General features: G+C 32.5%; 1 protein-coding gene across 1 annotated transcript in view; it reads right to left on the reverse strand.

Moving 5' to 3' along the window:
- Positions 1-27,987, reverse strand: part of LOC108914812 (somatostatin receptor type 5-like) — a 94,205-nt gene that overhangs the window by 7,042 nt on the left and 59,176 nt on the right. The window contains exon 3 of the mRNA XM_018720707.1: positions 1,782-1,938. Within this exon, the coding sequence (XP_018576223.1) occupies positions 1,782-1,938 (157 nt within the window). The remainder of the gene's footprint in view (positions 1-1,781; positions 1,939-27,987) is intronic.

Genomic DNA, 27,987 nt, shown 5'->3' on the forward strand with positions numbered 1-27,987 from the left:
TTAGTTCTAAAAATAATAATCACAATGTATATGCCATCCAATTGTCACACAAGTTGTGCTTGTCCACAGTTTAGGAACAATTTTGTGAATTTTGATGACAATAATTTTTAACCTTTAACTTAACCCTGAAAAAATAGTACTTATGTACAATGAGTATAAGTACCTACTCCTACTCAATGACTTTCCACCTACATGACATTTTTGTATGTGATTTCTCTAAGACCACAGAAATGCAAATTTATTTTCAATACTTCAGCAGCAGATAAAATCTATTTCACAGGAAATGTAATTTGGAATATTATCTGTTACTTATTTGCGGTATAGGTTTGTGTTTTTCTGTTATTATGGGGTAGGTATATTGTGAATCAAAATTTAAAAAATTAATTAAACAGACCCTTGTGCCAAAAAATCAGTCAAGGATTATTTTTTATGAAATAGTATGCCTAACTAAAAGTCCTGAGTAATTATATGCTGTTCGAAGCATTTGTTCGCAAACTAGTAGTTTCACTAGTTTAAAAAATATGTCAGGCTTGTTTAGACACAAACGATGGTCATTTTGAACATTTAATATCATAATAAAGAAAACAATTACAAATTTATAGATGTGACGAGAATTGTAGAGAAAGTGTTTATGTGTTAATTAGTGCTAATTATTTTTGACAATACCACAGTGAGTAAGCCTTTTTTATTTTCGATAAACCAAACTTGCTTCAGTGCGTTGGCTATTTAATGCCATGTTTTTTATTTGAGAAATAAATAGTATCTAAGAAGCCAAGGACAATAAAAATTTTGCGTTTACAGAATTCCATTGGAACGCGACAATCCAAGCTGTTGCGGTGTTGCCAATTTTAATAAAGGTTTAGAGTATTTTGACCTGTTTTTCTCGAAAATATTCTTTATATATATAAAGTTTTCAATATATTGACATTTCTTGGTCAAAATTATCCAAAAAATCGACTATTAACCCTCAAAAGGCACACTAGTCCGAATTCGTACCTCCGTTTTTTTTTTTGAACAGCTGGCATTTCTCAGGTAGCAGCTGCCGAGGGTTCCTCTACCACGATAATTCCTTCTATCGCCTAAACAGTTGAGCCGTACCACAGCTGGTCTCATTCTGTTATTGTCGGCCAAACTAGAGTCTGAAAAGTCCGAACGGTGCAAATTCACACTAGTATGACTTTAGTGTGGGCAAAAGTCTGGCTGAATTTATATCATATACCTAATCTAGAAATAAAGTGAATTGCAATGTAAACTTCCGATTTTTTTCATCTCATTTTACGTGTCGAATAGACTAGAACATTGTTTATTTAGTGATTGTTAATAATTTTTTCAAACATCTTTTTTTTAATTAATAGTTTAATTGCAACATGTATTTGTCAATATTTATGGATAATATTGTTCAAATTAATATTTTTATACAAAAGAATTCAAAATAAATCAATTTACAGAAAAGGAGTCACAAATCACAACTTCAACAAATGCTTCGAGATACCGGGAAAAATCGATAATATCATTTTACAAAATGGGGTATTTTTTCTTAAATATAGACTTTTTTCAATCGCATTTTTCATTAACAAATTATTTTTTTTTTCAAAACTAATTACACGTTATGACTTCGTTAACAATAAAGAAGATATAAGGTTCAAAGCTGGCAAAATCCCAATTGGCACTAGTGTGACCTTTAAGGTGGCCCACCCCAAGTCTGACCTTTGAGGGTTAAATTTATAAAAGCCATTTTCCTAACTACTTATAAACTGACATCGCATTATAACTTGACTCACTTGAATGTAAGGAATTATCCTGCAGGTTACGTCCCCCAGCTGCCAGGACACAACTATCCTCGTGTAGGCTACGGCCGGTATGGTCAGCGCAAACAACAAATCCGCAGCTGCCAAATTCAAAACGAAGCAGTTTGTCACCGTCCGCATATCAGGGTACCTGAAACCAACAAAGAAAATTTGGTTAAGAGAACAACCACCCTAGGAAACAATGGATTGTGACGGACGCCCTAAAGTGGACTGTAAATGTCAAGCAAATAGCAAAGTTCACTGCTTCTGGTAGCAAAGCGAATACCTACGGATATAGCGATGTGTAATATTGAATACGGAACAAAATTAATGAATGTTTATTCTGTCTCGAACAGCGTTTTATATACAGTGAGCGGCAAAGTATGGAATATTTTTATTTAAAATGTTCGTTATTTGAAAAATCGCTCGGATCCGTCGAATTATATTTTTAGCTGCTCATTTTCTGCAGCATTTATACAGGGTGGCCCAAAAAAAGTTATGAAATCAAGGCCAACTTTTTTAAATGGAAACCCCACTTTTTTGTATTTTTATTTAATTCTTCATGGAATTCTGATAAATTTTTATGTAACATAACCTATACCTATCTTTAACCGTTTTCGAGATAATGGCGTCTGAATATAGAATATGGAAAATTTTCAAAAATTACCATGATATTTACCTTGCTGGTTTTAAAATAAAACCACGTTCACTTCTCCATCTTAGATTTGTGTGGTTCACACAAAGTTGCTTCAAATCAGAAAAATCCATAAGAAATAAGTGGTTCGGTGATTTATTTTGATCATTAGGACGCAATGACTTGAATGTTAAAAATATAAGTGAGGTATTTAGGTATAATTTAATTAAAAACGCATAATTTTACTATTTAAATTACGAGCTAGGTTATTTTGCAAATTTTTAGCACCGTATCATGTTTTTTTGTAAACAAAAAATACAAAAACACAAAATGTATTTAGCAGAAAGTACTCCAGTTTCCACTGGCTTTGACGTTATCCTTACGTATCGAGAGTAATTTTAATTTTGATTATTTCTACGTAATGCTTTATAAAATTTCAGCCAGAAATTCGCCACTGAATATGTTATTGAGACAAAAATTAATAAATAAATAAATGTAACTAAAATCTTCTTTCACATTAAGAACAGGATCTAACTTTATCATTGAAATTCATTTTCAGGAAAATGAAAGAAATAACAAAAATATTTATCACTGCAACCTCGTAGAGTTTTCATTTTCACGGGAAATATACAAAAAATTATATACAATGTTTTCAAGCAGCCGGATATTTACATGGCGAAATAGTTTATCATATATCTAACCACAAATTCGTTATTTTGATTTACAGGAAATTTGTGGTTAGACCTTTAGCATGTTATATATAGAAGTACATACATACATACAAATACATACAAAAGATGTCAAGTACATTTTTATGTAACAGAACATATTTATTATACCAACACAATTTTATCATTAACTGAAGTTTTATGTACAGGATTTCAAATTTCGAATGAAATTAATAAAACTGAGCTCCAATATAAATTTTTCTATACCATGAATATGTTGTTTATTAAATTAGGACTGTTACTGTTTGTTATTACTACAGTTCCAATATGGACTACGCAATTTTATTGAATTTTAAACTGCTGCTTCTTATTTTTATTTTCACGTGTGTAAACACTTGTGAAACAATCGTATACACTGTAGCAACACGAGTTATTATATATAAAAATCAATAAACAAAACATAAAAATGTAACGTACTACTACTAACGTCGATAATAATATTGTTTGTTTATTATAGAGGACATATTTTATGTCTTATTTATTACAGGGTGTCTCTCAAATAAGTACGTTCCTTCAATGAAGTAATAGAAGTAGAGACCGACTGAATGTGATTTTTTTGGCCGAAGCCGGAGATATTTTTATTAACTTGAAAATTTTAATTAATAACAAAAATATGATAACATAAAAGTAGGTCAAAAGTAAATGCATAATGTTTTGGAAATATAATATATATAGGGTGTTAATTAAGTATGTACGATAAATTCAACAGTAGATTATTTAAGTGATTTTAATACAAAAAGTTCATATAAACATTGATCCGCAGATGCCTCGTTTTCAAGATTAATGTTAATCGTTTATAAAAAAAATGCTATTTCGTAAATAATTTGAACACCCTTTACCCAATTTTGTTGTAATTTGGCAGTGTTACTTGTAGTGTTAAGGGGCTAATTTAACCCGAATTTGATTAGATTTGTTAAGTCAGCGTCGTCCCGAACGGTACCTTCGGCTTCGGCGAAAAGTTCGGCTTAATTTTGGCCGAAGCCGATTCTTAGCCGAAGGTTTAAATAATAACCGAATGTGGCCGAAGCCGATGCCGAAGCCGATTAACCGGTCGGTCTCTAAATAGAAGCCGTGAAAATATACAGTTTTCCAATTAATGGACCTCTAAAGTGTCATGTATCCCCGAAAATTAATCAAGAATTATGAGTTTACAGTGTAAAAACCAGGTCAAGTTCAGTGTGGTTACTTGCATGGCGTAAACGCAGCATGTCTTGCTTGCTGTCGTAGGCTGTGGATTGATTTACTTTATTTTATTTCAAAATGGCTTATTCTAATCAAGAATGAGCGGTTACTGATTGGTGGATTGTCGTTTGTATATGAATTGTTATACCCAATGATAACACAACACCGGTAGATTGAACAAAATCTATGAAGATCGTGGACAAGAAAGACCGCAACGTATCTTAAATAGGGAAGACGACATTTTACGTATACCTGAGCCGCGATATTGCACACGAAATGTTTGTTTCAAGTATCACTCTCAGGCACATGGTACGAGAGCAGTTACTGCACCCTTATCATGTGCAACGTGTGCAGGCTTTGGGTTTTGAGTGCAAGTGATTTTAAGCCGAATGTAAAATTTTATCAGTGGTTTCGATAGCAAGTGGCACAACCAAATTATGCAAACGCAGTACCCTTTACAGACGAATGCTGTTTTACGAGAGGCGGTACACTGAATTCTCATAACATATTGGTGTAACGCAAATCCTTAAGATGTAAAAAAGACACAGCCAAAAAATACCTGGCTATGTCCAGGGTAAGCTTTCACCTGGTGGCGGGACCGGACACTGCTGGCTAAGGAAACACCTCTACAATATGAGAAAGTGCGAAACACCTCTCTGTAGAGGTTGTGAGCAGGAAGACGAGACATTTTTTTTTTTTCACATTAAATATTCATAAAAAATATCCTACCCGGTACTGTATAGAATTTACTCTGTGCGTAGGTGGTGAATCATCTGCTTCGCCCTACGGCTTTATTTGATCTGTGTGTTGGATGATACAAAGTTAAATATATACCTCGGGTCTTTTATGTTACAGTCACTTTATTATTTCACTGAATTATAAGGCCCAAATGGAATTGTACTAAATGTCTGTTTATCAAAAGGAACTGCCTAATCTAAATTTAGGTATCGCGTGAAACAGCAATATGAGAAAACTTTTGTTCGGTAGGTGCTCTGAGGAACCGTCCATATAATAGTGACAGTTCGCACTTTGCCTGGAAATACAGGGTGCCCGAAATTCATGCAACAAAATTTGGTCACAGATTCTTAAGACAAATTTAGGGGAACCGTATTTTTATTTTTGCCAAGTGGCCCCCTCTTTCGGAGTTACAGCCCCCTGAAGTCCGCCCCTAAGAATATTTTTTTTATATCTCAGAATCCTGTCGTACGAGAACCACTAAATTTGGTACACAGGGGTTTTATAACATGTGGAATCTGATGGTGCTACGTTTTTTGGCGGGAAACCCCCATTAAGACATTTTCTCGTGAGCCCCCGTCTTTGGAGCCAAAAAAATTTGGTCGCATATTTAAATTTCTTAAAAATTGTCTGTCCACTAGGAAGCCATTAAATTTAGAAACTTTTTGGTCTCTTTATACTTTTTTCGTAAAACGCAATGTTTTCCAGAAAAATGTTAAAATGTAATTGAATGCATATCGCCATTCGCCATTTTCCTCAAAAACATTGCGTGTTACGAAACAAATATCAAAAGACAAAAATGATTCTAAATTCAATGGCTTTCTAACTAACTAATAATTTAAAAAAAAAATCAAATTTGCGACAAAATTTTTCTGGTTCCATAGACAACGGGGCCCACGAAAAAGTGTCTTAAGGGGGTTTCTCCCCAAAAAGCGTAGCACTGTGAGGTTCCACATGTCATAAAACTCCTGTGTACCAAATTTAGTGATTCTCGTACAACATGGTTTTGAGATATAAAAAAGACCTCTTAGGGGCAGATTTCAGGGGGTGTAACTCCGAAAGAGGGGGCCAGTTGGCAAAAAGAAAAAAATACGGGTCCCCTAAATTTGTCTTAAGAATCTATGACCAAATTTTGTTGCATGAATTTCGGAACACTCTGTATAGTATAGTGTATCTACAATTTGCTAACCCACGTACTGAAAAAAGGTTGCTGAATAAATCTGTTGAGTTTTTTAAAACAGATTTTTTCGAATTTTAGAATACTATCCATTTTGTTCCGTGTAACTGGTTGATGCTAATGGCTGTAAAATTTGGATCACATTTCTTCAGAATAGCTGAGTGTAATGGATGTAATACGGGATGTTTGAGAAAGTACAAACAAAGCTAAAATTTTATTAAAATGAGAAAATAATATATCATTTATCAAATCTACATCAATAAATAAGTTTCTTGTTACACGTACACATATCAAGTTTTAGACAGTCTGCATACCGGAAATTTCATTTAAAACTCTTCGTCCGATACCTCGAAATATTTAAGGTGAAAAATGATCTACGTGAAATACTAGTACTACCTGTATTATATTCTGAGCAACATTTATGATATAATTTTTCGCAAAAATCATTAGTTTCCAAAGGCTTTAAAACTACATATTTTTTAAGGAGAAACTTCTAAAAAGTTAATGTTGAGCCATAGACATTTTAGAACTTTCTTAATATTAAGTTGCGCTAGTTAAATTTGTATTAAGATGTACTACCGACTTTTTGATTTTTTCTTTTTATAATTTTTATTTAATAACTTACATATTTACAAAAATTACACGGAAAAAATACTTTGTAAAAAATTGCTATAATATTGTGGTCCTCAATTTTATTCAAAAAGCTGTCACAATCGTATAAAAAATCTTTCTCCAAAATAATGTATTACTTTTATCGCAGTAAATTTTAATAATACAGAATTTTTGGATTTTATAATTTCCCTTTAACCTCTATGTTTATACAGGGTGATTCACAACTTGTCCAAAAAAATTTGGGAATAGATGCGGCATGAGAAATGGAGTCAATATTGTAAAAAAAATTTTTGTAAAATCCTTATAGTTTCTGAGAAAAAAATTATTGAAGTTATAGTACATTCAACCACTACATAGCTGGACAACTGTAGTCTCTAGCGTCATTCGCAATACGCGTGGAGAGCCATGTGACTCCTAATACTGAAATCCGTCGTTGCGGTAGTTTTTACCTGTTATCTGTGGTATTTACATCAGTTTTTTAGTAGTTAGTGTCAAAAATGGCTTGCGTGTATAGCAACTCAGAGTTGATGGATATCGTTTTAATTTATGGTGAAGCAAGACAACATTTGTATTATGGTGAAGTATTTGTGTTATGGTGAAGCAAGACATCATTTGTGTTAGTTCGTAGAAAGTGAGTAAGACGGACCCAAATGTGTTTACACGTGAGTGGATAAAATTTTGAACAATTGCTGTTGCAGCATCGGGTATGTCAAATGATTTTATTATTTAAAAACACAAATTAATTTGATTAATAATTAATAAAGGCAAAAGCATTTGAATTTGCCGATATAAAATAGGTGCGATAAAATTCTATTTACATATTTCTTTCCTTGCGAAAGTTTTTGTCCGTTTTTATCACGCCGCCATACCGGTCGCATTGTGCGAGGTCAGGTTTTACAGTGGACCAGTTTCCAGTGCCGTGCAGAAGTGTATTTTTAAATCAATTTCGAACTGACCTTTTTGATTTTTTCTTTACAAAATTGTATTTGTAAGAGTCCCCTGTACATCCAGAATTTTTTTTTTGGATAAGTTCTGAATCACCCTGTATAAGACGTAGTATATATTGTGAAAATCTTTACTAAAATATATTTTATTACAATGTCGGCCAAAGACGACTTTTCACGTTGAATAGGAGCACCCTATTTTGTCCTGTAGCAGGAATATCAGGTATAATCTTGCATCAAAATATTCATGCCTAATTTTTGGAAAACTGCTCAAAAATTGTATGAGGTTTAGTTCGCATAACTTGCCTCTAATAACTCTTTTGAACGACAACTCTCGAAAATTACATCGTTAAACTTAATGACATATCCGGAGAAGGATCGATTAATCTATAACTCTTAGAACCTTCACAATAGTCAGTCTTCCCACTTTTTGTTAGAAAAAAAAATCTTTATTTACCAACCAAACTTTATACGAAAAATGATAAAAAGCGCTTATGACCCAAATATAAATTTTGAAGAATTTATTACTTGTATAGGTAGTTTCTGTTTTAAATATTTAGTAAAACAAAGATTTTTTCCTAGAGTTCCTCATAATTTAATAGTTTTCTACGTGAACTATTTTTCATTATTTCTGTTATCCAAAAATGTCTTTGGGCCTATCTCTCTCTCTAAGAATTAAAACCATGTAAAATCATAATATTTGAATGAAAATAAAATATGTTTTTAGTTTAATGCATTATACTACACGTTTTGCAGAACAGAACACGCCATAAATATTTATATATCATTTTCATTTAAATAAAAGAAATGAATATTGTGAAAAATGAGAGCTGTAGATCATCTAACAGTCAATATGTATACATTTAAAGGTCTTTTTCATGTCCAAAATATGTTGTTTGTTGTTTATATTGCTGCTTTTACAGCTCTTCAAAACGCTAATTGAAAAACCTGAATTGTAAGCGATTTTAATCGTGATAATGAACCGGATACGTCCTGGGTATACCTATGTGAAATGGACGGTGCACTACTATTTTTGAATCGAGTAAATAAACTACAAATGACCCAATTTTTACAGGATGTGTTATAGTAGAGAGCAGTTGGTATTTCTGGCAGATAAAAATGTTCGTTAGACATATAATGGAAACATTTATCTAAAAATAATCCGATTATTTACATATTGCTGACGAAGTAGAGAAAGAGAACACTATAATCAAGTACTCTAGTCAAAAAAAAAATACGTAAACGCACTATATAAAAATCAAATGTTTCTTTAAAATGTCTAAAGTATTCTATTAGATTTTCCCATTATTTTGATGTGGCGTCAATATTATCTCCAATTCAAATAACAAATGGACGTTGTAAAATTTTTTTTGAAGAGTAAGAAGAAACACAATATTGATACTTTCTCTTAAATAAACAAATTAACAGTTATAATAAAGTGTAATAACTAAATCAATGGTCAGAATTGTTTATGGAATAGTCGTTGCGGAAATACAAATATATCACACAAATTGAGAACGTGAGATTTGACTAACAAATAAAACTCAAATTTCAAGGAACCCTGATAAATTTTGACCCGCCGCCTACTTTCCCTTTTTCTTGTTAGAATATTTTATTACTCATATTTCAGGAAGCTACCTTTTCGGTTTCTTGAAATGACATACTATTTCATCAGTCTCAGTATAATAATCAGTGCTATATGTGCTTTCATTTCAACAGAAAATGAATAATGGAAAATAATTTGTTATATAAGGCCTTAATATAAAGAATTTCATTTCTCATTCAGAAGGTCATTGATCGGCCTTTTTAAAAAGGCACAATCGTTACAGGAGCGCAACATTTCCGGACTTTTAATGAAATAACAGGAACACACCCACTTATTCAATATAAATATATACGGCGAACTTAAAAATAGAATTCAATAGCAAAATCGTGTATAGGATATAGAACTATTTTTACATGCGAGATTTCAGATTTGTTTATTTTTCTCATCATATCCATAGTACTACTATTTAATGACGGACATTGTGTAATATTTCAATACTATTAACACTAATTTCATCAACAAATCATTTCAAATGATTGCATTATTGGAAGTCTACCATTTTAAAAGTCAGTGATAAGTTAACAAAAGAAAGTCGTGTAATAGAAAATTTACGAAATAAAATAAAGAACTGTTAATCTACAGGGTGTCCCTACAAATCACAGCATAGATTGGGAATAGTATATATGAGATCAAAATACCGACAGTGCTTCATATTATAACTTTTCCCTTCAGACCTTCGATACTAAATTATTGCCCTTTAAAGTTGAAAGTTAAAAACTGATTTTAATAACTCCCCAAGTTTTCAAATTTGGGTGGTTTACGTAACAAACTAACAAACTTTAAAAAATTTTATAGAAATATTTTCGATTTTCAAAAAGTACAATATAAAAGTACACCATATATTTTGAAATCACTATGGTCGAAGTGCCGAACTCTAAAAATACTTTCTCTTGTTTTAGAAAAAATAATAATTTTTACATGATATTAAATATTAACTAATAATATTGATTAGTACATAGATATGTTACTAATTGTAAATAACTTTTTAATCAACTGTTTGAAAGCGAAACTAATGAAAAATAATTTAGTGAAAATATATTACTTTTGTATGACAATGACGTGTTATTTTAAAGTCACCATATTTTTCAATGTGGACGAAGCGTCGAACAATATTAATTGTTTTTAAAAAATTTAAAAGTTCCACATGATTTATTACGTATTAACAAATATTGGTATGTCGATACGTTACTAATTCTAAAACTAATTTATGTTTTAAAATAATTATTTTTCCTGTTTTAAAAAATTAACAATAAAAAACAATTGAAAATACTAATCTGATTAATATGAAATATATTTTTAAAATCGTTTCTAGATTTTACAAACATTTATGTGTTACTATTTCTCTTTAAGCAGTGTGAGTATTTAATTTCTGAATCTCAGTGCTAATGACCTCTGACATTGACATATAACTATACTATTGTCATTACGTACAGTAGCTAAGGTCGCGTATGTTAAGATATGCGGTATGTTTTCTTTCTTTCTTCTTATTAACCACTTTAGCAGCGAATCGGTGGTAGATTATAAATTAATCCAAAATAAATAAAATTAAACTGTGAATAGTTTAAATTTAAATAGAATGCGACCCTTTACGGCCGTTAATCTCCGCTGCTCTGTTTACATGCTACATATTCCCTTTAAAAATCGGCTACCGTCAATTGTCTTCACATGTGATATGATATGACGAGATGGTAAACGCTTTGAAAACAAATCGTCAAATAAATTCGGCGAAAAGGCAATACCCAAATACATCGTCGCTGTTTAGTTTTCTACATTATCGGTTTAACAGAGGGTGTTTGTGAAATGTGTTCAACATCTAAGAAATTATGGAAACCTTGAACTCTAATGTTGGACGAAATCAAATTCAGAGATTAAGAAATTAGGAACCAGAAATTAAATTTAAATTTCTTCGGACTGAGAAAAAGTATCTACCTTTTTCGTATCAAAATGTTTGGGAAATCTAGCTGTATTAAAAGTCGGAAACATTATCCTTGTGAATTTTAGTTATTAACCTGACTTTCTGACTTCCTAGAGAGATTTAAAGCCCACAAAGTACATATTTAGATATTATGTAAACAGTCTAAAATTGACTGAATCTGAAAACATAGATGAGGCTTTACAAATTAAAAAAAAAACTGTTTTTAATTTTCAACTTTAGAGACCCGTCACGTAGGTAATAATGAAATTCCGCAGGGGAAAACTTGTATGTACTGACATTACTCCGACCCCAGCTACATTTCTCTGAGTTTATACATATAAAAAACACTTTTCACACTACTAAAACAAATATTGTATCTTATTTATTCATCCACTTAACCTTCGTACCAAAATATTCGAATTATATGACTTTTTAAGCGAGTAAACAAAGTATTATCAAGTACCAGCAATTGTAAAAGCGATTTTTCTGAAGCTCGGAGCTTTACGTTTTACTTTATTGCAAACGGGGGCAAACAAGACATACACGTCTATTTGTTTTTGACAATTTACAGATCATCATCTTCGTTTATTTCATTACTGCGAGGATCGCATCAAATTTTACGACTCTGTGCAATATGTAACCCATTCCCATTCAGATTTGTTTATATATTTAATATAACTAAAAGCGTTAAACTTGCATGTGGAACATGAACCAGTCTATAAAAATATTATTAGATGTTTCCCAAAAACAATATAGGTCGTAAAAGTTATGGCGGTAATGATTACACAAGAATGGTTTAGTCTGATAGTGAGCTTTTTAATATGAAAATTTGAATGCGTTGTTAATTTAGCATTAAATTTGAAAACGCTATCGAGGCTTCTAACTTTGCCAAGTTACTATGAGGAAATTATACTAGACTAAATTAGTTAATATTGTTAATAATTTTTAAAGTAAGCTGTTTAAAACAAGTTAATATAATTACTAAAATGCGACATTTATATTAGTGTCAATAATTAATTAAGGGTGTTAATGCGCTTAAACATCATATTTATTTATAAAAAGTTCGAATTTTACTTTTAATGAACAGACAGATATGTTGCTCACTTTAAGCAAATATCATGGCAATTCGAGGGTTGCTGTTAGATGGAATATGGTAAAAATCTCCAAATCATCGTATGCCATACAAGCAATCTTCTACGAATATCGAACCCCGATTGTGGGAACATGGCCCAGATATAAGATACTGATCTGCCAGTTATGTTCGAATAAATGACGATGAAGAAATGATTTTAAATATTAATGAAAATTCTACAGTTTCCACAAGAAATAATTTCAAGATAGGTAATATATCACAATGTGTATTTTGGTGAGTGTTACAAGAGCAACTGGTAACGCCGAATTATATTCAAAATGACAGTTGACAAAAGAATATTGCAAATGTTACTAGACAAACTTAAGGAATAAGTCCCTGAGGTCATTCTGAAAGAATATGCTATAATATACATGGGTTCAATTCTCCATGGTCACCGAGCTACGAATCTTTAATGTTAGTTGACGAAACAAGTGATGGTTGTCAAGTCAAAATTTATAAACGTCAGTTTATGTAGTACCTAAACTGTGTGAACCGTAGACCTAGTAATCAATAATTTTCCAAAATTTTTAACTTAACCATACTTTTAGTGCAGCAACTACACATAATTGAATTAAATGTAGCGCGCTATAGTCGAAGTTTTGTGAACCCGCACTAGCTCTATCTCTCTCGCACACGTCTGTGCGATTGCCGTTTATATAGGCAAAATGACAGTTGGGCGAGTCCAGTAGTTTATAAGGTCTATGGTGTGAACGTATTTCTAGTAATACCTTTTCTGTCAACATACCTATGCTGTCCAAACGAAGAGTATGTCAACATAGTTACATTTATGGATTTTGTGATGGGAATTCGCGAGCTCTCCATAGAGAGTATCAACGACGACTTCCAAACAGAAGACTGCCAAATCGTCAAACATTTGATTCTATATTTCGACATCCAAGAACGCATGGTTCATTTCTAACAGTATCAGCTAACTATGGACGTCCTAAGCAGCAAAATTTGATTGAGCAAGAAATCATTTTGCAAATAATTGAAGACAGTCCAGAATTAAGTACCTACCAGAAAAATTTCTGCACGTATGAATGCTCCTCATTTGAGAGTATGGTAAACATTACATGGCAATCTATTGTACAACAGATTCAGCATCTGAAAGCGCATGACTTACTTTCACCGGTATATTTTTCCCAATGGATTCAAGCAAATCCTCAATTACAAAGATACATTTTATTTATCGATGAGCTGTTTACTAGAGATGGAGTGAACAATATGCAGAGATGGTCTAATGAGAAGCCTCATTTCAAAAGGAATTTACTTTTCAACGACGATTTTTTACATATAAATGTCTGGTGCGGCATAATTGATTATTATCAACTAATTAGGTCCTTTTTTTTTGAAGAGCACTTACAGGAGAAGTTTACACCAACTTTTCACGTAATGAATTGCCATGTCTATCGGAAGATATTCCTATACGTACAAGACAACAAATTATATTACAACATGATGGAGTTCCTGCTCATTTTAGTCAACTAACGAGAAGATATCCTGATGAAAGCTATATTAATAGGTGGATCAGACGTGGAGGGCCACATTTTTGGCCACAGAGATCACCAGATCTCAATCTTTTACACTATTACTTGTGGGGCCATCTTAAAACCTTAGTGTACGAGACACCAATTAATAGTAGAGAGGTGCTTAGGCAGATAATTATTGATGAATGTTAGCAAGTGAGAGAATTTTAAGAGCAGCCACTCAATCTACTCCATATTATGACGTGTTATAGAAAACGATTTAAGCCTTTTGATAAGGTTCCTTTGGAAGCAAGGCAAAGTATGTGATTCATACACGATGGAACACCATAACACTACTCTTTGATTGCAACCAGTGGCAGTGGTTGCTTCAAAATTTTCCCAGAAGATGAATAGGTCATAGCCACAATTCAACAATTGCTTGGACATCCCGTTCTCTTGATCCTAATCCTTGCAATGTTTGCCTTTGGAGTTACATTAAAGGCCTAGTTTATTTTAGATGATAAGTTATAAATACAACTAGTTCCATTAAATTCGAGAAACGTTATTAAAATATACCATCACAAATATTTTATACTGGCGTGTGGTGTTCACACCTACAACGTAACTTAATTTCCTTGTTTTTGTACCTACACCGACATGTTGGAGATGCACTGTATTCGTTAACAGTCTAATTCTAATTCAAACAGTACTATTTAAAGACCCGCATGTACGCCAAAATAAATACATATTATTTATCGAATCTTGAACCCAATCCACCAAGCCGTTTATTTGAGGAGCTCTTGTTAAATTATTATGCAAATAACCTTCTCTACATCATAAATAAGACGAAAAACACTTGTCGAAACGGCGTTGCGGATGTGCAAACTGCGTGGGTAATTATTTTCTTGACTGGAAACTGATATTACGAGGATCGCAAATCACGGTTTTTTAGAGATATGGGACAAAGCGATATCTAGGTTATGGTAGTTTGAGGTAAATGGACTAGAAAATGTGTTCAAGTTTGCAGCGTACTTAAACGAAAATAACTGGAAATAGTTATTTTTAGGTGGCGCAATTATAAACTTGGGAGCGCGGGTAACTTCCTGAACATGAAGAGCAAGGACGCTGCTGTTGATGTTAATTTAACATCCACTTTTCGCTGTTTATATTCCATTCCTTTTCTAAATAAAATTTTCCGTAAAAAGTTTTCATATCTAATTCTATTTTCGTTTAGATCAAAGTGTATCATATTTTCCTGCATTGTATTTTCTATTACCACTTAAGAATCACTTAAGACAATACCAATTCTAATATGAGCATAAACGTTATTCAAGTCATTTGCGAACGTGAAAAAATTAACTTAAAAACCTAATTAAATTACCTTTAATAAAAACCAAATAAGAGCGTTGCAGTTTACAAGATACCCATCACTTTATAAAGCCCGCTCAAATAAATCTTGACATATCGAAAATTAATATGTTTCCGTTTTCTATATTTAGCAGTGACGTTACGTTTCGAAATTAATTTGACAGTTTTATTTTGTTTTGTAATGTTAGTAATGGAAATTACAAAAATTACTTCAACAAACAAATTAAAACTTTAAAAAATAATTTTACAACGTAATGTCACTGCTGAATATTGAAACTAAAAATACACTTTTTCTAAACGTCAAGACCTATTAAAGTACTTATGTGGTATATGATGACGTGTATTTTGTCTGCTTCTTTCAGTGCAAAACTTTTCGTTAGGCAAACTTATTTTCATGAAAAATAACCCTTGGCTTATCCTTTTGGCGTAAGGGTTTATTCAATCAATTTTATAAATTTTTTTCTGAAGAAAAAATATAATTGTAAATTGCAAATTAAAGAAGTCTTTAAGCTTTTTATCAAGATTTTTATACATTTATTTATAGCTGACACTTTTTAGCGATATGTAAGTTTTCCTCTTCTTTCATAAATATTTACCTAGACCTATTTCAAATTCGACAAGCATTTATTTCACACGTATTTACAACTATCCATTTTTCCCTGAAAAATAGAACAACGTACGCACCTCATGGCACGTAGTCTGAATAAAGTTATTTACCGCTTCACTTATTTCTTCTTTAAATTTGAATATTATCACTTAATAAATCTTGGTAAACTCTAAAATTCAACGATTTGTAAGTGTTTTGAAGATATAGAAGGTGGCCAAATGAAAACGAAAGAGAGCCATTTTCAGGAACTGCGTCAAGATTGTAGAAAAACGTTCAGACTCGTCCATTTTAGATTAAAGGGGGACATTCTTTGCTGGTATTTTTGACTCCGCCACTTTCACCCCCAAGCAAGGGTAAGCATCCCCCCAAAATATTTAAATGGCATTTGGGGTTGAGTAATATTTCTTTTGAAAGCTCTTTCAATTCTCTTTACAACAGACTTTAAATTTTATAATTCCGCCCAATACTTTGAAAAAAATTTACGTTTTAAAATTTAAATTATGTTTAGTTGCTTACTTACTAAGTTGATAAAATGTTCAAACTGATGACCGCCCGTTTCCATACAAGAATAAAGATTTTGTTCGAAACGTTCGCGCACATTCCGAAGCATTTCCGGAGTGATTCGACGGCATTCGTCGACGATTCTTTGACGCAAATCTTCCAGCGACGCTGGCTGTGTTTTATAGATTTTACTTTTTAGGTATCCCCACAAAAAGAAATCAAGGGGCGATAAATCCGGTGATCGTGGAGGCCACTCAATGCTGCCTCTTCTCCCAATCCAATTCCGTAGAAAACGTTGGTCCAAATACTGACGGACAATTAACGCATAATGCGGAGGAGCACCGTCCTGTTGAAAAATCAAATGATCTTCATCATACTCTGGAACATTTTCAATAATATCAGTCAAGGCAGGGTCAATAGCGTCTTCCAGTAATTGCAAATACATTTGGCCAGTCAAATTACCAGGTAGAAAAAAAGGACCCACCAGCCGGTCACCGAAAATTCCAGCCCATACATTTAATTTTTCCGGTTGCTGTGTATGCACCTCGTGAAAAACTCTTGGGTTTGAATCGGACCAATAGCGGCAATTGTGACGATTTACCGTCCCGTTCAAGAAAAAACTGCATTCATCAGAAAAACAGATGTTAAAAAGGAACTGTGGATCGTTCCCTGCTCGCTCACTCATTATTTCGCAAAATTGCAAACGGCGGTCATAATCATCCTCATGAAGTTCCTGGACTAAATGTATTTTGTATGGATGGAATTTATTCTTCTTCAAAATGGTTTGTATGCTAGTTCGATTGATCCCAGACACAGATGCCAGCTGCCTCGTACTTAATGTAGGATCAAGATGAACTTGTCCCAAAACTGCAACTTCACTAGCTTCATTAACTATAGGTTTTTCAATTTCTCGTTTTTTATTGGCTACGTTCCCTGTCTCTTGAAATTTTTTTACTAACTCTAGAACATACTTCCTCCTGACATGTCGATCTTGATGTTGTTCATTAAATAGCTGAGCTGTTCTATTCGCACATTTATTGTTCATAAAGTAAAGCGAAATGATATCTACCCTTTCCGCAATGGAATAAACCATAGTGTTTAATTTTCAAAAACACAATTAAATAAACTACCAACCAACGCTTCCAAATAATACTAGAAAATAATTTGGAATCCACTAATTTTACGTTCATTGTGTGTGTATAGCATTCATTTCTGTTTTTTACAATTTTGTTTTTTTTTACGAAAGTGATAACAAATCGCCAAAAACCAATGTAACGCAAGAAATACTAAATTTATACCATTGGCGTACTTAACTCGAATGACTGACATTTTTACCGTTACTAATTGTTTGTACATAAGTTTCAACTTTAAAATCAAAATTCTTAATAAGTATTGGGCGGAATTATAAAATTTAAAGTCTGTTGTAAAGAGAATTGTAAGAGCTTTCAAAAGAAATATTACTCAACCCCCAATGCCATTTAAATATTTTGGGGTGATGCTTACCCTTGCTTGGGGGTGAAAGTGGCGGAGTCAAAAATACCAGCAAAGAATGTCCCCCTTTAATCTAAAATCGACGGGTCTGAGCGTTTTTCTACAATATTGACGCAGTTCCTGAAAATGGCTCTGTTTCGTTTTCATTTGGCCACCCTGTATATCAAAACAACATTTCAACGGAACAGAAAAACACAAAAATATTGTCAGAAGAAATGTTAGATTTTTATTAGCATAGAATATGTATACCCAATAAAACTGACACATAATGCGTAAGTATATTTTCAATGCACAATAAAATGCTTAAATATAGACCAAAGATGATTTTCAAACTCCGGAACTGATAGGGAAACTGTAAAGGTTAGGCTTTGATATACCCCAAAGGTAGCTTTTTATTTAATTAAGCCCCAAATGACCTGCGTGACTGGAAATTTTCGAGGTCAAGTTATTCTGAAAAGCCCCACATTAACGCAATCATTGGATACGTGATTTCAACAGTAATAAATGCTGCTTACTTTGCTAAATGACTTTATTTTTATAATTAGTTAAGTAACGATATATTAATGCGAATATTTATCGATATGGAACAAGAAAATTAATATGAAGCGAAGTTAGGTATGTGGAGAACATTGTCAGTAAACATTGACCACTTGACTTGTAGTGTAGGCAATCGTGAATAGTAATAGAGGGCAATTCGAAAATGATTTTAAAATACTCTTCTGTACGGCTCTGGAAACTATTCTACTGTAAAGCTTGACTTTACGTAAGACAAAGCGTGCAGTCGATGACCGGCATGGCGGCTAAGTGTAATAAAAAATGAACGGACAAAAAAATTGAAAGAATTTGTTTCCCAAGGAAAGAGATAAATAAAATGTTTGTAGCACATATTTTATATCAGCAAATTCAATTGCTTTTGCCGCTATTGTTATTATTAATTAATAAATTAATTTGTGGTTTTAATTAATGTTACAACTGTCCAAAATTTTTTCCACCGACGTGTAAACACACTTGGGCCCGTCTTACCCAGTTTCGACGAACTAACACGAATGTTGTCTTGCTTCGCCATAACACAAATGCTTCACCATAGCACAAATGTTGTTTTGCTTGACCACAAATTCAAACGATATCCATCAACTCCGAATTGCTACACACGTTAGGCATTTTTGATACTTAAAAAACTAATGTAAACACTATCGCAAAAACGTTAATACTAAAATTGGATTTCAGTATTCGGAATCGCCTGGGGCCACGTGGAAAGAGAGCATTGCGCAATATTCTGTTATTCTAAAATTTTCGTTTAACCCCATTAACTTCTTTTAATGCTCTTTCCATAATATTATTTAACTGAGGCTATACATTTAATAGTGTATATATGTTCTACAAATCATTTGTTATTTACCCCTACCTTGATTCTATGTAAACATAGAAAACCGAAGTATTTTTATAACCCACTTGAATTAATCTAAATAACACTCCAATTTTCCGCTGTTTTCTCTCGAAACAAGAACAGTTGGGGCGTAGTAGAGAGTAATAAACAACAACATTTATGTTCTTTTACTTTTAGTGTTCCCCAATTGTCTGAGGTTGGCCTCAAATTAATCAATCAGCCTACATGATGCGGATATAAATTTGTTTTTAATTTCCATTATTCTCCTTTGTTTATTAAGGGTGGTGTGGCAATCTTTGCTGGTGATTAATTAGTAAATTGGACAGACAGTGTTTAATCAGCCATTTATTTTTATCATTCACATAAACCAGACGAAGTAATATTTGCTCAATAGAACAGTATCCTCTAATTTAATTGGTACCGTTCCAGTTACGTCTAGTTTTTTCTTTGGCTGTAAGTCATGTATTTGTATACAGGGTGTTCCAGATAGACCTTCAATTAGACGTTTCTGGAAAACTACGCGTACTGGAATTCTGAAAATTTATGTACGGGGGTTCCTCCTAATGTTCTATCGATTGAAAATATTGCCGTCGTCGTGGAACTTCCGGTTCTACCGGAAGTAGACGTCAACTCGCTTAATTCAAACGGAATGTACTATTTTTTATTTAATTTTTGTATTCTACATCGAATTTTAAGGTAAGTTTTATAACCTTACTTTATCCTTAAACTCAATCGTTTTTGAAATATTTTGACTTTTTCAAAATTTTTGAAAAAAAACATACCTACACTTAATCGGTTCTATTTCCTCCAATTTTTAATATAGGAAGCTGATATTTTAGATGGACAATCCCAAAACGTGTCCAAATATCTGGAATATTCGAAAGTTAGTGCATGTTGCACAGGACGTCTAAAAAACTCGGACCAATTGTGTCAAATTGAAAGTTTAATAACTCGCTTATTTTAAATAGAACACCCTATGTTTTATAATGCCAGTAGATGCACCTGTTAATTCTCTTTCCCTTGGTATAAGCATTCCCTATACCTAAATCCCACCGATTTTGAGATATTCGAACATAAGTACAGAGACGAATATAATCCGACAGTTAGCTGTAGGTTGGCTGTGGAAAAACATTTAAATGTCACCAAGTGTCATTACTTATTTAGCAGATTTTCTGTCATTGCTGTAAAGCGAGTTTGTCGATTTTCCAAGTGTTTTCAATAACAATGGCACACTCTAGGTACACAGACGACGACTTTTTAAATTTAATTATCATTTACGGGGAGTGTAATAGAATTGTTAGTAGAACATGTCGCGTGTTTGCAGAAAGATATCCAAATAAGCACAGACCAAGTCATAGTATCGTCAGAAGACTATTAAAGAATTGTTCTGAGAATGGAAAGTTTCTCCCGAAACATGATAAAAGTAAGACATCAGTGGACAACGAAGAAAATGAAGTAAATGTATTGGCATTTTTCACCGCTTATCCACAGGCGTCAATTAGAGATGCATAATAAATTCACGTATATCAATAGCAACTATTCACAGAATTTTGAAGAAGCATAAATGGAAGCCATTTTCATTTATGTTAATACACCATTTGCAACCTGACGATTTACCCCGACGTGTAGTCGTCGTGTGTGTACCCAGAGTGTGCCATTGTTTTTGAAAACACTTGGAAAATCGACAAGACTCGCTTTACAGCTATGACAGCAAATCTGCTAAATAAGTAATGACACTTGGTGACATTTAAATGTTTTTCCACAGCCAACCTACAGCTAGCTGTCGGATTATATTCGTCCCTGTACTTATGTTCAAATATCTCAAAATCGGTGGGACTTAGGGATAGGAAATGCTTATACCAATGGAAAGAGAATTAACAGGTGCAACTACTGGCATTATAAAACACAGGGTGTTCTATTTAAAATAAGCGAGTTATTAAACTTTCAATTTGACACAATTGGTCCGAGTTTTTTAGACGCCCTGTGCAACATGCACCAACTTTCGAATATTTCAGATATTTGGACACATTTTGGTATTGACCATCTAAAATTTCAGCTTCCTATCTTAAAAATTGGAGGAGATAGAACCGATTAAGTGTAGGTATGTTTTTTTCAAAAATTTTGAAAAAGTCAAAATATTTAAAAAACGATTGAGTTTAAGGATAAAGTAAGGTTATGAAACTTATCTTAAAATTCGATGTAGAATCCAAAAATTAAATAAAAAATAGTACATTCCATTTGAAATAAGCGAGTTGACGTCTACTTCCGGTAGAACCGGAAGTTCCACGACGACGCCAATATTTCCAATCCATAGAACATTAGGAAAAACACCCGTACATAAATTTTCAGAAAACGCGTAGTTTTCCAGAAACGTCTAATTGAAGGTCTATCTGGAACACCCTGTAGATAATAGATGAACAGCACTGTGGTATTAAGGTATTTTTAGACAACTCGTATGAAAAAGGCTAATAAATTTGTTTCCAAATACATGGAAATGCCTTACAAAAAATTATTATGAAGATAATCCATATCGAACAAAATAAAAAATGCCTGTCACAAAATTATACCACAGTATAATTAAAAACAACAAATACTTCAAATACTGTAATGTAATTTTACAAGACTTTTTCGAAACTTTCCTAAATAAAACAGAATATTAAATTATTTAAAGATATTTAACATGTAAATCAATTTCTTTTTAATTAATGAAAACCAAAAAATAATGACAATAATTACCATCAATAAACCTTTCTTAAATCATCTATTTCTGTGCCACTGCGGCTTATATTTTTATAAATAAATAATTTTCAAGGATCGGCCGAGAGAAAATTGAATTCTTCCATAAAAAATTATAACCAAGAAGCCTTTTAAAAATGTTGCTTGCTACTGAAAAATTTAAAATTGAATACAAATTATAAACAAAAATTTTCGTGTTACGAAAATATGTGTATACTTTATTTTTTTATGTCAGAATGGACTCTTCTATTATTTTTTATATTTGCAGTCCTTTAAGTCTATTTTTACTTTTTTTGAAATTTTCTCCACATACGAGGTCTGTTCAGAAAATTACAGAACTTTTTGAATTACGTGCTAATGGAGATATTTAGTGATATATGGTTGACAGCACAGCGTTGCCCATAACCTCCTCTCTAACCAGTAACCGCATATTCTTGGATTGTCGATACCTTATTTAGTTTTCGTGATATCGTCATTTGAGTGCAACGTGTTTAAGTCTTAGTAACGACTTTGAAATGTGCGATTTTCTGGAACAGCGATACATCGTAAAATTTTGCGAAAAGCTGGGAAAATTTCCTCGGAAACGTTTCAACTTTTGAAACCAAGAAGATCCTCGACGAAGAAGGCCTTCGACTTCAGCTGATGACTCTCACGTTCAGAAAGTCAATGATCTGATGCGTGTAAATCACAATATCAGAGAATTGCAGAAGAGGTTAGCATCTCAATTGAGTTATGCCATGAAATTTGGACTGAAAAATTGAACATGCAATGAGTTGCAGCAAAATTAGTTCCTGGTTTGACGACCGCACAAAAGATAGAAAATCGTGTGGACGTTTATCGGCAACTCCTTGAACAATTCAGTGACGATGAAACATTCATTCAAAGGATCGTAACCAAAATTCAAATTACTGTCCTCCCTCACCCTCCTTACTCGCCAGACCTGGCACCTTGCGATTTTTGTTTATTTCCGAAATTAAAATCACTGCTGAAAAGACTTCATTTCATACTATTGATGACATCAAAGCAAATTCGTCACAGGCTTAAATGCCATTTAATAATAATGTTTCAAAAAAACAAACTTTTGTTACCTATTTTCGGAACAGACCTCGTATTGGATTCTTGAAGCTATCAAATTTTATACCTCTTGGAGAAAAATCTCCTCATTCCCATTTTTGCAAAAAAAGTCAAGGTGTGTACTGAGAATGTTATATACTCCGGGAAAAAGTCAATATATTGACCGTGGCGACGTTTCATGGAGAATTGTATCAGGATATAAGAATAAAATTAACGTAATCAGAGGATTTTAATTACATTTTAAGAATAAAATACTAATGGATACTGGTGGCTCTATTATAATCAACTTCACATTCGCCAAATTGTGATGAAATAATGTCAACCGCAGCGTCGTTAAAAATAGAATAAAGTCGTCTAAATAAAGCAGTCTGCGTGGAAAGGTACGTCATAACGAGCTACAATTTTCTTTCATTATGTTTGTAATTATATCCAAATCTGTAACAATGTGGTTATTTTGTTACATCATTATCCAGCAGAATAAGCATGTACTCGGGAATTGATAAACGTGACCAACAACCGTCTAAGACAGAGAAATTTGCCCTTTTCATTCATGTTTCCAAAGACGTTGCACATTCATTATTTATTGAAATTATGAAGCAATTGCCACGTTCACTACAGTTTAAAACATAATTTATAAGAAACTTACATTTATCAAAAAATATTTGCTATGTAGTACAATGTGAAGTATTTCTAAAACAGAATTGTCATTGCCTTAGGTAATAACTATTCTTGATGGCGAGATAGTTGCCAAACAAATTTGTAAAACCTTAAAATATCTATAAATACATGATCCAAAGGAAGGAAACACACTTCTGAATCGTTCAATATGTTACACCACTTTTCCTGTCCACAAGTGTCATAAAAATTTTCTATTCTGAGTTGAAAAGGAAGTAGATCACTATTGGAACATACTATTTTAATATCGAGGTATATTAGGTACTCAGTACTTCTTATTGAATGTCTTTGGTAAAACTTCTTTTATTTACACTACAAAAAAAAGCATATCCAACTCTAGAGAGTTCGTTATTAACCATATTTTATAGCATCGTTTCGCGATATGAGTAAAGTTTGCGTTTATCTTGTCTTATACTTCCTCTTCACTTCCTATGTATTATAGAGCGCCTTAAGGACATACCGTTCGAATATTTTTTACTTTCATTCTAAGCGGCAGTAAAATATAACAAAATGTTATAAAAATGAATAGGTGTTTCTTATCATATCAGAATATCCGTAATATGTTAAATGATGTCAGTGAAACTTCTCCCAAAAAAGATTGTGTTTCTACCGTTTGCTTCAGGCCCGGTCTGGCCAGGTCGGGAAGTCAGCAAAACCCGACTTATTTTGGAAGATAGGCCTCCAAACGACTAATGAGGCGACAAAAATATAAGAATTTTTTTTGTAAATTCTTGAGATATAGCCACCGTAAATTGAACAGAAAAAAGAAGAACGTAAAAATGAAAATTGAATCTTTTGTAGAAAAGAGATTTTCCCAGGTCAAAAAAATAACACAAATTTTAGTATTTTGCCCTATACCCCTATAAACAGTGTACAGAAATAAATATATATTCCAAACCATAAGCCCTTTAAACTAATAACTCATTTATCTATAAGCCGTGGACCTGGAGGAATAACGAGAGAATTCGAAATTTTATATAGCTTTCTTTAAGCCAAAAGAAGATTCCTTGTGTAGTGCCTGTAAGAATACAGATCCCGAGAAGAGAACAGAAAAAATTATGATTATAATAATCATAATTTAAAGAAAATCGCGGTTCGAAATCTGAAAGACATTGATAAAGAATTGTCGAAAAATGATAAATCTTTAACAATAGCATGCTTTGATTTGCAGAAGGTGTTAGTAACGCCCAAGTCAGAAGTCAGCGATTTTTACTATAAGTAAAATCGCAACATACAGCTTTACAATGTATGATTTTGGCAGCAATCAAGGCTATTGCTATGTATGGCATGAGCAAATATCGAAGAGAGGACCGGATGAAATTGTTGTTTATGGATCTTTTTAAAAAGTGTTAAAGAAAATGGCATACGAAAGGTTATTCTTTATTCCAACAATTGCTTTGGTCAAAACCGTAATCGTTTTGTTTTTGCGATGTTTGCTTATGCATCAATGACTTTGGATTTAGAAATAACACACCGTGTTCTTGAAATTGGCCACACGCAGAATGAAAATGACAGCATGCATGCTGTGGTTAAAGTTGCAAAAAAACGTCACTCTGCTATATACACTCCTGATCAGTGAATTAGTCTAATAAAAATGGCCAAAGTTACTGCCCCACAGTACAAAGTAAAAGAAATGTCTCAATTTTGTAACTTTTAAACCAATGGTAAAGAAACAAAACTGGAAAAAAGATATTACTGGGGAGACTGTAAAAAATCAGCAAAATCAGAGAAATCCACTGCGATCCAAAGCTTCCCAATAAAGTATTTTTTGTGTATAATTTTGGAGAAAATCATAAAGAACTAGACTTACAAACAAAAAACACACGCAAACACGAAGAATATCAATTTCCAAAATTGTATCAAGGTTGCTGCCAATTGATGGTAAAAAATTAAGCGGTCTTTTGGGTCTGTGTAAGGCTAATTTGATACCACCGATGTATCATGGATTTTACAACTCTCTTAGGTCTGCTAGTAAGACTCACCACCAGGAAGAAAGTAATATTGACCAAGAAGGTGACTATGACTCTGAATCATAATAAATTTTCCTTTTATGTCATTATTGATTATTAACAAATATTTTTTTACCTAAAAACAGAAGATGTTTAATTTTTCTGTACCTTATTAGTGTAGCAAGTTGTTTCTCAATACAAAATTTTGTCGACGAAAACTGTAGTAACTCATTCAAAATCTATTTTTTTCTTATCCTAAACTATTTTATTTAGATCATCAATAATTAATTAAGACCTAAACAATAATTACTTTGTTAAAGAAGAACAAGTTAGCTCTTGTAATAAAAAAAATAACGAACATTATTATTTTCTCAACTATTCAAATGCAAATATCTCAGTATAATCAAATTTGAGATACGACAGTTTTTATTGAGAGAGTCGATATGCACCCTAATAACAGAAAAAACAAATAGTCCCCGATTTTGATTTTTCCCGACGGCCCCTGAAAGAGCCAGACCGGGCCTGGTTTGCTTGTACATTACCTTATACATGATTTTATTTAACTGCTTTTATTAATTACAGTACATTAGGCATATAAGCTAATTAAGTGTTAAAGCAAAAAGTGCTACTAAAAATCACTAATGTGATATTTTAATGGCAGTTGTCAAACAATCTAAAATTGGAACTGAAATAGATTTTTTTTCAGCTTAGCTTACTTGAAGAAACGGTATTAGATAAGTGCATCATTCGACCCTTTATGCAGTAGTTTAAAATATGTGTTCTCGTTGAACTAAACTGCATCCAACATAGTTGATGCCATCAACAGAAACAATATTTATCCTGTACTGCTGTTTACTTTAGACTTACTTTAGAAAGTACTATTTTACTGACATATTTGCAACATTTTCCAGTAATATCCACAGTTTATATGATTTATTAAACATAAACTTTTGCATATAATTTGAAACATACATGCTGTTGAAACTTTAAAAAACATTTACATTTCTGAGTAGTTTTTTATATATGTATATAATCCTATATAAGTTATTGATATATCTTAATTTTTTTTGCTTATAAATAGGTTTGAGTGAACATTAGCATTAGATATTAATGGAAAATCCTTAAAAATCCTTAATGCTGCATGTACGCAGAACCACCCACGTACGTTATTACGTTACCGCTAGAGTGGACTTGGAAAACAAACCTGAATTTAATTATATTGAAAACAATGTTTTTAGTTTATTTATTTTCCTATGGCAATTTTATTTGTGTAGGAGGAACGCACTGAAAAACATTTGATATAGATAGTAAAGTAAGGAAAATGAATTAGAAATTTTCAATGGAGGTACAAGGTATTCTCTGAAGAATTTCAAAATTAGGTGTACAGGATGTTCTCAAAGTTGAGTCATTTATTTTAAGAGCTAGTAGAACTCATAAAAAAGTCGATTTACCAAAAATCGTTTATATAAAAGTTTTCAAATAAAGCAATTCACAATTATTTTTAAAAAAATGAAATTTAAAAACTTTAATACAAACCTGATTTATTGTCATTTTCGACCACTCGACATGACAAATGACAAACCGTTCCGATGGCCCATTAGTTGAATGAAATAACGTGATAAATTATACCAATCTCTAGTGAAACAGAATGTTGTGTTTAATGTAACCTCGACCTTATTGTCTTAATAATTTATAATTTTACCAAAACTTAATTGTAAGTGGTTTGTTATCATGTCTGAAGCCTGTGTATAGATTTTAACTTTTCTATGCATATCATTAATAAGGTCCAGATAAATTAAACAAGATTACAACACCATATTTTCAATATTAACATTTTCAGGAATTAACATAGGCTGCAGGTTAATTCACACTATTATTCAGCAAACACAGATGCAATGAAACAAGTACGAACTGTATTTAAGCTACGATGCTGTACAAGAATCCTGTTTCGAATATACCACTTGTTCTTAACGACCGTAAAAAATAAGTCCTAATATTTTTTCCTTTTCTACAGCTAAGCTCACTTTAATAGAAACAGTATTAGATGTGTGTAGCATGCGTTCTACCCCTAGTGACCCAAATCGGTTGAAAAATTTGCGGTAGTTTAACAAAAGTGTTCTCAAGGCTAAAATACATCCGATATATTTTGTTACGAAAATGATGCCATCAACAGAAACAACATTTATCCTGTGCAGCTGTAATATTTCTGAGACTTCAGAATATATTGTATTACAGTTATACTAACTAACTGAAACACATTTTGGAGTAATCTTTATGTCTT

This window comes from Anoplophora glabripennis, unplaced genomic scaffold (genome assembly GCF_000390285.2).
Source record: "Anoplophora glabripennis isolate ALB-LARVAE unplaced genomic scaffold, Agla_2.0 scaffold19, whole genome shotgun sequence".
In the NCBI taxonomy this organism is placed as follows: Eukaryota; Metazoa; Arthropoda; class Insecta; order Coleoptera; family Cerambycidae; genus Anoplophora; species Anoplophora glabripennis.